This window comes from Berghia stephanieae, chromosome 2, assembly GCF_034508935.2.
Source record: "Berghia stephanieae isolate SIO BIC M18660-M18661 chromosome 2, UCSD_Bste_1.3, whole genome shotgun sequence".
In the NCBI taxonomy this organism is placed as follows: Eukaryota; Metazoa; Mollusca; class Gastropoda; order Nudibranchia; family Aeolidiidae; genus Berghia; species Berghia stephanieae.
In genome coordinates, this window is record NC_088361.1 from 101,721,184 (window position 1) to 101,732,027 (window position 10,844).

Sequence of the window (10,844 nt, forward strand, 5' to 3'; positions counted from 1 at the left end):
TTCGGGGCTGGGGTGGAAGAGGCTATAAAACTAAAAGTGAGACGGGACTTGAAATTGATTACAAATATTTGGTGTGGTGAAGGTAAGTGTATGACATAACAATAGATCATCTTTATATTTATTTATTTATTTATTTGTTTATTTATTTATTCATTTATCCATCTATCTATCAATCCATTTATTTCTTTATTCATTCATTAATTTGATCGTTTATCTATTTTTTGATATATTTGTTTATTTACACTTTATTCATTTATTTCTCGATTTCTCTCTTTTTTTTTTATCTATTTATCTATTTCGATTTTTAAAACTTTCATTTATATTAAATTATATATCTCTAGCATCTATGATGGGTTGTTTATTCTTGATTTTAATTATTATTATTATTATTATTATTATTATTATTATTATTATTATTATTATTATTATTATTATTATTATTATTATTATTATTATTATTTTATTATTATTATTATTATTATTATTATTATTATTATTATTATTATTATTATTATTATTATTATTATTATTATTATTTAAAAGAATATTTTGCAAGTATTGTTAGGACGGTGGGGTGGTTGTTTTAACAGCTGTTATCCTTCCCCTCCTCTTTCTTCCTCCTCTTCTCATTCTTCTTCATCATCATTTCCTCTTAGTTCTTCTTTTTCTCCTCCTCCTCCTCCTCCTCCTCCTCCTCCTCCTCCTCCTCCTCCCCCCCCTCCTCCTCCTCCTCATCCTCCTCCTCCTCCTCCTCCTCCTCCTCCTCCTCCTCCTCCTCCTCCTCCTCTCCTTCTCCTCCTCTTACTACTCCTCCTCCTCCTCCTCTTCTTCTTCTTCTTCTTCTTCTTCTTCTTCTTCTTCTTCTTCTTCTGACCCCCTCCTCCTCCTCTTCTCCTTATCCTCCTCTTCCTCCTCCTCCTCCTCCTCCTCCTCCTCCTCCTCCTTTTCCTCATCCTCCTCTTCTTCTTCTTCTTCTTCTTCTTCTTCTTCTTCTTCTTCTTCTTCTTCTTCTTCTTCTTCTTCTTCTTCTGACCCCCCTCCCCCTCTTCATCCTCCTCCTCCTCCTCATCTTCCTCTTGCTCCTCCTCCTCCTCCTCCTCCTCCTCCTCCTCCTCCTCCTCCTCCTCCTCCTTCTTCTTCTTCTTCTTCTTCTTCTTCTTCTTCTTCTTCTTCTTCTCATCCTCCCCCTTCTTCTCCTCCTCCTTCTCCTCCTCCCCTCCTCCTCCTCCTCATCTTCCTCTTGCTCCTCCTCCTCCTCCTTCCCCTCTTCTTCTTCTTCTCATCCTCCTCCTACTCCTCCTCCTTCTCCTCCTCCTCCTCCTCCTCTTCCTCCTCCTCATACAATACATTATCCCCACATTTTCCCCTACTACTAATACATTTTAATCTAACTCATGTTTCATCTAAATGTCCCACAGAGTCCCAATGGAACTACACAGAAAGCTGGTGACGATGTTCGCCGTCGGGCTGCTGGCTGTAGCCTTGGTCGAAGGAAAGCCCTGGTTTTGTGGGGACCAGGACTGTCCAGACTATAACACCACGGTAAATCATTGTATTTCATGGAATCAATTATCCAGTCAAAAGCCTTAAAACTATCAAAATTAAATATAAATATTAGTAGGTCTCGATAGGTCAATTGGTAGAGCACTCGCTCAGAAAAAAATGAGCTTTTATATAGCACAATATCCCCTAAACGTGCTTAAAGGCTTTACAAGTGGTCCCTGGCCAACAGCAACATTTAACATGTAAGCAGGACATGGCGCCTTTTAGGAACTTCTGCGAGGACGAGAGACGCATGCGCACAACCAACATGACGTTCTCTCTCTAATAACTTTTCCGCCGGTGACATCACAGACTATGGGTGACGTCCAATCAAGGGACGCTACTCTTCCGCTTATCTCATTCCCTATACTATAAGATATTAAAGATAATGGACGGTGATAGACTCAAAGCCATCGGAAATCAATCACCTTTTTTGTGGAATGACACTCGCTTTCGGAGGGTCCTATGTTCGAACCTTGTTCGGCGCATAGTTGAGTTCTTTGGCTTTGAGCACGTCTAGTGGATATTGCGCTATATAAACGTTCAAGTTTTGTTTCTTACTTAACACCCTCCTTAACACCCATAGGAAAATCCTCACATTCGTTACGATGTAACGGACACTTTTCTCATTCTGATTTCTCTTGTACATCACAAAATTCAAAGAATTGCATGCTAACAGCTATAAATACTAAACACTGTGTTGTAGAGCTCATTTGTTACTTTTTGTTTGAGTAAAAAAAGTCTATTCTTGTGTTGGGTGGGAGTGAATTTTGGGGGGAAATTCTAACCCTCTCCTTACCAGCCATTTTCCGGATTTTCCCCAAAACTTCACACCCAACCTATACAAAATTGGGTTTATTTCACTCAAACACAAAAGCTGTTAGTTCTTGCTAAACATTTTTTTCTGCGAAACTATCTCTTCAACACAGTGTTAATATACAGTACTTTAACTATAGCAACCATTTTTTGTTCAAATATTATTATGATGTACAAAGGAAACCAGAATAAGCAAAAACATTGGCTGCATCGTAACAAATGTGACGATTTTCCTATGGGTGGTAAGGAGGGGGGTTAAAGCCTTCAGACTTTTGACGTTTCCCTCATCCCCAGTATTCCAAGAGCTACGACATCCGAGAGTATGGAGAAACCAAATGGGTCGCAACCACAACCGAACACTCCAAGCCTTACATGTCCACACGCCAGTTACGTTCCATGTTCTCTAAAATACTGCCTTACTATCGGGAGGGAAATACTGAAGGTGAGAAAGTCTTTCCGCTGCTTTTCATTAAATACTTCTGTCTTGGTCCAAAAAAGGACATTTTACTTATCTATTTTAATAGATGTGCGGCTATGTGGTCTTGTGGTATGACACTCGCTTTCGGATCGGATTGTCCTGGGTTCGAGCCTCAGTCGGCGCATAGTTGAGTCCTAGGAGAAGGCTCTTTACTCACATTCTCTCACCGTACTCAGGTGTAAAATGAGTACCTGGCCGTTAACAGCGTTGTTTCTGTCCGAAATAAAACTGTAATATCGCCTAACAGGCGTCATGTCCTACATGTTAAATGTTGCTGTTGCCCAGGGACCCCTTGTAAAGCGCTTTGAGCACGTTTAGTGGATATTGCGCTATATAAAAACTCAATTTTTTGGGGTATAATATCACTATGCCTGAATTCTCACCGGATATTACCGACAACCACCGCAAGGTTGTTTTACTTTTTAAAATCAATATTAAAAATGGCAAAAAAAATTTTAAAAAGACAAAACCTGACATTATTGTAATAATGTTAGTCTTTAATTTCCTCCCCAGGACGTTCGGTTTCCATCGCCGTCCCAGCCATGAATAAAGTACAGAAGATTCGCAAGAATGTCTACAACATCACGATGATGTGGTACATCCCTGGTGATCCTCCTATTCCAACAACTCCGGGTGTCTTCCTGGTGACAAGGCCTGCAGGGAAGATTTTTGTAAGGTGAGTATCTTTCTCATCATCTGTTTAGGGCAGTATCAGGCTATGAGTTGATGACGACTACAGTAGGATGGACTGAACTCTGTATTTCACAGAGCTGTGTGTGTGTGTGTGTGTGTGTGTGTGTGTGTGTGTGTGGAGTGTACGATCTTTATTCTCAGGTACTCAAAGGACCCCGAAGTGACAATAGGGAATGAGATTAGCGGAAGAGTAGCGTCCCTTGATTGGACGTCACCCATAGTCTGTGACGTCACCGGAGGAAAAGTTATTAGAGAGAGAACGTCATGTTGGTTGTGCGCATGCGTCACTCGTCCTCGCTTCCGGTTGACGTCCAATCAAGGGACGCTATTCTTCCGCTAATCTCATTCCCTATACTGGCTCAATGAGGCTAGTAAGAACTAAAGTTTACATTACATCTTTACATTAGTGACAAAATTCATTCATTCATTTTAGCCAAAAAACTTGTTTTTAAATGTCGTTGAGTTAAGACATTGTCAAACGGTCTCAAATATGAGAGTTCTTTGAATCATTCATATCGTGCCATCATCATCATCATCATCATCATCATCATCATCATCATCATCATCATCATCATCATCATCACCACCACCACCACTATCACCACCACCTTCACCCCCACCACTATCACCACCACCACCACCGCCACCACTATCACCACCACCACCACCACCACCACCACCACCATAACCACCACCACCACCACCACCACCACTATCACCACCACCACCTCCACCACCACCACTATCACCACCACACCACCATCACCACCAACAACACACAAAACAGACTCTGAATGTCTATATCTTATTCAGTGACTGAAAATAAACAAACAAATAAACAAAACAAACAGACGAACGAACAAACAAACAAACCAGAAGCAAACTCGAACAAGTTCATGTTTCAGGTCAAAATCTCTTCGATTAACAGAAGAAACTGATTCCGTTCAAACACGAATCTCTACTCTCTCGTAGTTCACATAGGTACACAATAGAGGAAGACCAGCCTATATTAATTTCGTATTTTACCTGTATCAATACCATCATTGACTGTCGTCATCCTCCGTAGGTAAATGAAGGCCACTGATTATGCATTCATCTTTACTGGTTTCATAAGGCAGACATTTGTCAAACACCTCTCGCCTAAGGCTATTGTTGCACGTGTCCTAGGCTGTTATATGACTAGCTGACGACAGCGTTGTTTCGCAATCAACTCCCATTAATACGAAACTCTGTAATTCAGAAGTTTCCATAAACAGACCCAAAAAATATGCATATGGATGAAATAGGGAGGGACTTTTATCTTCTTCATTAATAATTGCTTCGTATGGGGAATGAGATTAGCGGAAGAGTAGCGTTCCTTGATTGGATGTCACCCATAGTCTATGACGTCACCGGCGGAAAAGTTATTAGAGAGAGAACGTCATGTTGGTTGTGCGCATGCGTCTCTCGTCCTCGCTTCCGGTGAAAGCGGCTTGAGACACTTCGAAACCAAATTGACGTTCTCTCTGTAAGGTGACGTCCAATCAAGGGACGCTACTCTTCCGCTAATCTCATTCCCTTATGTCATCAGCCGGGTTATTTGATTAGTCAAATAAATAAATGTAGGACAGATTGATAGCTTCTTTGTTGCAACCACATAATCGGCGGGGATAATTGTTTTATAGGGAATGAGATTAGCGGAAGAGTAGCGTCCCTTGATTGGACGTCACCTTACAGAGAGAACGTCAATTTGGTTTTGCGCATGCGTCTATCTCATCCTCGCTTTCGGTGAAGTGTCTCAAGCCGCTTTCACCGGAAGCGAGGACGAGAGACGGATGCGCACAACCAACATGACGTTCTCTCTCTAATAACTTTTCCGCCGGTAATGTCCAATCAAGGGACGCTACTCTCCCGCTATTCTCATTCCCTATAGACTGAAGAACAATTAAGACGAATTAATTTCAAAACAGTTATTTTTTCAGCATCGTACGGACAGTAACAGTTATTTGTTCACTTGCTACTCAATTGATACTATGCTAGTCTATTGCAGGGTACTTTCAGACGGATCTTACTTTAATTAACAACCCAAATCATGACTGAGTGAACAGAGGAGTCAGAAAAAACAAAGAGACAATTAATTGGACTCCGTATCTTAACCGGCCCTTATGCGTGTAAGCTGAATGATCTACCAATTGAGCTATCTGAATCTATACCCCCCCCCTCCCCTATCTCTGTCCTCCCCCATACCCCTCCTCCATCCCCACCCCTCCACCCATACACAGGGAACGATAGAGGTACTTTTTAAATTTCTTTATAGGGAATGAGATTAGCAGAAGAGTAGCGTCCCTTAATTGGACGTCACCCATAGTCTGTGACGTGAACGGCGGAAAAGTTATTAGAGAGAGTACGTCATGTTGGTTGTGCGCATGCGTCTCTCGTCCTAACTTTTCCGCCGGTGATGTCACAGACTATGGGTGACGTCCAATTAAGGGACGCTACTCTTCCGCTAATCTCATTCCCTATAAGCGTCACTTGTTGATAATTTGATGAAGTGGCCGATAATTTCGATACTTTCTTTTCGGAGTAGCGATATTCGGTTCAACCAGCGCGACTGTACTGTTTTTGGTGGTTTGTGAACCGGGAAGACAGTCAGTCTATGCTCGACCTCAAGAAACGAATAAGTCGACCAGTTCGAAGCCTACACATAACTGTCATATTCTGACAAAACAAAAACAAGACTTTCAAAAAAATGACCAGGGAACTCGTCCTTCAAATACTGATCGAATAAAATGACCTTCAGCTTTCAAATAGAGAAAACAAACAAAAATTTCAAACCTGGGACTTCTTTAGGATCATTTTGAAGGATCGATTTTTAAAGGACCAACATTTTAAACATTTGTTGTGTGTGTTTTTCAGAATATGCCCAATAGGGAATGAGATTAGCGGAAGCGAGGACGAGAGACGCATGCGCACAACCAACATGACGTTCTCTCTCTAATAACTTTTCCGTCGGTGACGTCACAGACTATGGGTGACGTCCAATCAAGGGACGCTACTCTTCCGCTAATCTCATTCCCAATTAACGTTTCATGGTTGGTACATTATGAAATAACACACTGTAATCAGCTGAAACAATAGTACATAACCATCACTCCCCCCCCCCCCCCCATCTTGCGTCTCTCTCTCTCTCTCTCTCTCTCTCTCTCTCTCTCTCTCTCTCTCTCTCTCTCTAACTCATATACATTCTTTATATTTTTTGGCTCTCCTTTCTTTAATATCTTGTCTAAATGTTCGAACCCATCCTTTTCTATATCATTTAACTTTTTATGATGATGATGGTGATGGTGATGATGATATTTACAAATATATCATGTTTTATGTCATTTTCTTCTGATTCTGGCACCACCTTATACTGTAAGCATGCCACGCCACTGAGTATGAGGAATTTCCCCTGTAAAATCAGGGGATGACAAGTGTATCAATAAAGGCTAGGAATAGACACTCAACTATTTTAATTATTATGCGCCTGTATTGTGGATATAAACACGATCGAAACGAAACTTTTGAGCCAATGATAAACAAACAAACAAACAAAAAAAACAAACAAACAAAAAAAAACAACAACAAACAAACAAAAAAAAAGTCCCATAATAATGTCTGTAGGTACACACAAATAAATCTGGCTACAAGGTCGCCAGATTGTGATTCTGAAGGCCGAGGTCAATTTAACCCTGTCCTTACCAACTACAGGAAAATCGTCACATTTGTTACGATATAATGAACATGTTTCTTAATAAGATTTGTTTTGTAAATCACAACATTGTATGAAAAATCTTTGTTCTATAAAGCTTGTTATGCTGTACAAAAATGTGCATATCTAGATCCAGTGTGTATCTACGTATTTCTAATGAATTTGAGTGTCAAAAGTCAAGTTCTGTGTTGGGTAGGTATATTGAATGAGATTAGCAAAGAGTAGCGTCCCTTGATTGGAAGTCACCGGCGGAAAAGTTATTAGAGAGAGAACGTCATGTTGGTCGTGCGCATGCGTCTCTCGTGAAGCGAGGACGAGAGACGCATGCGCACAACCAACATGCCGTTCTCTCTGTAATAACTTTTCCGCCGGTGACGTCACAGACTATATGTGACGTCCAATCAAGGGACGCTACTCTTCCGCTAATCTCATTCCCTATAGATATTATAATGATAATTGATCGTAATCCCAATATGTTGTTTCAGTGATTTCCAGAGCAAGCGATGGCCCAGAGATCAAGTGTTTTACTCCAACTACAAGAAACTCAAGAAAAGCATTGGGAACAAGTCACAGTTCAAACCTGACATGTTCTACCGTGTCAGCTACAACTATCCCTTCGACCGGAAGAAGAAACAACACGAGGTCTGGATAGACAAACTCTAGACTCAACTTGAATAAGGGGAGATAACCCACATAGAAAGTGTATATTTTAAAATATGAAATATCTTGCATACTTTTCACACAAACCTTGTAAATGTGACCCTTCGTGTAAAGTAGTATTTTGTTGGAATTAACTGTATGAAGAAAATTGATTTTACCCCCTCCTAACCAACTATAGGAAAATCGTCCCATTCATCATGATACAACAAACATTTTTCTTATTCTCTTGTCTTTTGTACATCATAAAAAATAAAGAAAATGAACAGTGTATTGTATTGTTTCGCTAAAGAAATTATGTTTCGCAAGGATTTTACTGCTATTATGTCTGAGTGATAAAAAATCTATTTTTGTGTTAGTTTGGAGTGAAGTTTTGGGGAAAATCCTGAAAATGGTTGGTAAGGAGAGGGTTAAAGAAAAAGTGATCTGAATAATTAATGAGACAATGAAACACGTCAAATTATTCCAATATTTTCCCAATATATTTATAACATTTTTTACCAACTAAATCACGTCGAGACATGACTGTTTTGAGACAGCGGGTCACATTTAAAACAATTTAATATTGGGGTTATAAAACTTTCAAAACATTCTGATGGACGAGATTCTATTAAATAGATCTCATTTATTCCTCCTCTCACATCACGAGATAGATAGATAGATAGATAGATAGATAGATAGATAGATAAGAGAGAGAGAGAGAGAGAGAGAGAGAGAGAGAGAGAGAGAGAGAGAGAGAGAGGGGGGGTGGGAGAGGGAGTTTATGGGTTAACAACACGAAAACGATACTATGTTGAGGTGGTGAGAATGCTGAAAATTGAATTAATAGCCAAAAATGGTAAACTTGAGTTGAGTAAATGTTTTATTGATGGGAATTGATATAACGTTTTAGTGTGCTAGAACCCAATATTTAATAATTTTGATGAAAAAGAAATCATGCCTTCCGCTACGTCATCATCAGATATCGTCGCCTCAGCCTGCCATGAAGGAATATAAGTAGGTTTTTAATCCGTTTAACGTAAACCTTAAATTTGACTTTGCCGTATCTTGCTCATCTCGACATAATACCATTTTGAGACGATGACAACGGGTCACATTTGTATTTTATTATATTTACATAATTGTCATGGATATAACATTGGCATCGAAATAAATGTTATGATTTACCAATAAAAGCCTATCTCTTTCTCTTTGTATCTATTATTTCTATTTATAATCTAAACACAGTACCTAAAGATTCTACGACAGCTTAGGACAAGAAAATGAAGATTTATGAATAACATGTGGAGACTTCAGGTGCTTTAGTTTATATGAATTCAAGATTGAACCTAATTTTGATTCGAAAGGATCTGAAAATGCGATTGGAAAAAGAGCACAGCAGCTTAGTGCAAGCATGAGTAATAGTTGCTCTTGGAATTGTCCTATATTCATTGCTTCTTGTGCGTCATATAGGGAATGAGATTAGCGAAAGAGTAGCGTCCCTTGATTGGACGTCACCCATAGTCTGACGTCACCGGCGGAAAAGTTATTAGAGAGAGAACGTCATGTTGGTTGTGCGCATGAGTCTCTCGTCCTCCTCTTATATATATAATGTAATCGACGCTGATGAGAGAGAAAAAAATTATGATGAAATAGAAAACATCATAAACAAACAGAAAAGATGTCATACTGGTGGGGGATTTTAACTAAAAAATAGACCAGAAATCAGAAGATGAATGCAGTTTAGGCAACTATTCCAAATGCAAAAGAAATGATAATGGTCAACGCCTAATTGATTTTTTGTACAGAAAACCGAATGTTTATTGCCTTCAAGCATCCATCTAGACAAGTAACTACAGGGGAAGGATCGATGAAAGTGGATGACAATATCGTAAAGATTTATCACCAAATAGACAATGGTCTTGTCCCAGAACGGTACAAAAAACACCTGAACAATGCAAGGACATATTCTGGAACAAATGTAAACACTGACCACAGATTGTTTTGTAACTACTTTCAAGCAGTTAGTTAGTAAAATAAGATTTTTCAAACCCAGACCAAAACCAGCAACAGATTTTACTAGCCTAAAAGATGAAGATATAACGTAACGCATTAACTCACTCAATCCTAACACCGACTATATCCGTAGTTTACCTGAGTTGCTTTTACCCCATACCTATTTATTACATTTTTATGAGACAAATTATAGGCGTAGTATCAAGGCTAATGTTTTTGTTTTTTGCATTTTAAAGGCTATTGAATAAAATTACCTTTGTACATGCTCATTTTTAATACATTTTTTCCAATTTTGAAAAGTAGCAAAAATCTCTAGGATTAAGTGAGTTAATAACAAACTGACAAACAAACTTGAGCTTATACATATCAATGCGGAAACTAACCCTGCCCTACAACACCAGAAATTGATCGACATTATAATTTCGCTCAGAGACGAAACCCTTCCAAGGATCACAAATTTCAAAAGGAGTTTCTGTCCAATCGTCCAACAACTTTCGGAAGAACAAAAGCAATTTAGACTCAATGTTAACAATTGGCACGATGAAGAACTGAAAAGAAAATGGAAAACACATAGAATTTAAATGATGCATAAAATCAAAGCACAATCTATTGTCGATAATAAAAGCAAAATCGACAGCATGGCAATGGAAATAAAACAGCCCTAGACAGCACGAAAATATTCAAAGCTGTTAAAACATTAAAAAGAAACAAAAAAGCCGTCTTATAACATCTGATGACAAGGGTAAAGTAATCTATGATAACAAACAAATAGTTGCAAGAGTTAAAAACTTCTTCGAGAATAAATACAAAGGGGAACAACCGATAGAACCATTTGAATACCCCGATTCAAGACTGGAAGAACCACTAACTGTTCTTGAGGTTAGTGCAGCTATTTACCAACTTAACAATCATTAGGCCCCGGGAATTGACACC

General features: G+C 39.1%; 1 protein-coding gene across 1 annotated transcript; it reads left to right on the forward strand.

The window, feature by feature from the left end:
• On the forward strand, positions 1 to 9,091 carry LOC144966078 (heme-binding protein 2-like). Its single transcript, XM_078902124.1, has 5 exons — positions 1 to 82; positions 1,419 to 1,542; positions 2,653 to 2,800; positions 3,350 to 3,512; positions 7,745 to 9,091. Exons 2-5 carry the CDS (start codon positions 1,426 to 1,428, stop codon positions 7,920 to 7,922), a joined length of 606 nt encoding a protein of 201 aa, XP_078758250.1. The 5' UTR covers positions 1 to 82; positions 1,419 to 1,425; the 3' UTR covers positions 7,923 to 9,091.
• Positions 9,092 to 10,844: the final 1,753 nt, after the last annotated feature.

Excerpts from the sequence above, each read along its gene's own strand:
- LOC144966078 (XM_078902124.1), top strand. The coding sequence starts at position 1,426 with ATGGAACTACACAGAAAGCTGGTGACGATGTTCGCCGTCGGGCTGCTG. Across the intron at positions 1,543-2,652 it reads GTCCAGACTATAACACCACG|TATTCCAAGAGCTACGACAT; the intron begins GTAAATCATTGT and ends CCTCATCCCCAG. Across the intron at positions 2,801-3,349 it reads TCGGGAGGGAAATACTGAAG|GACGTTCGGTTTCCATCGCC; the intron begins GTGAGAAAGTCT and ends TTTCCTCCCCAG.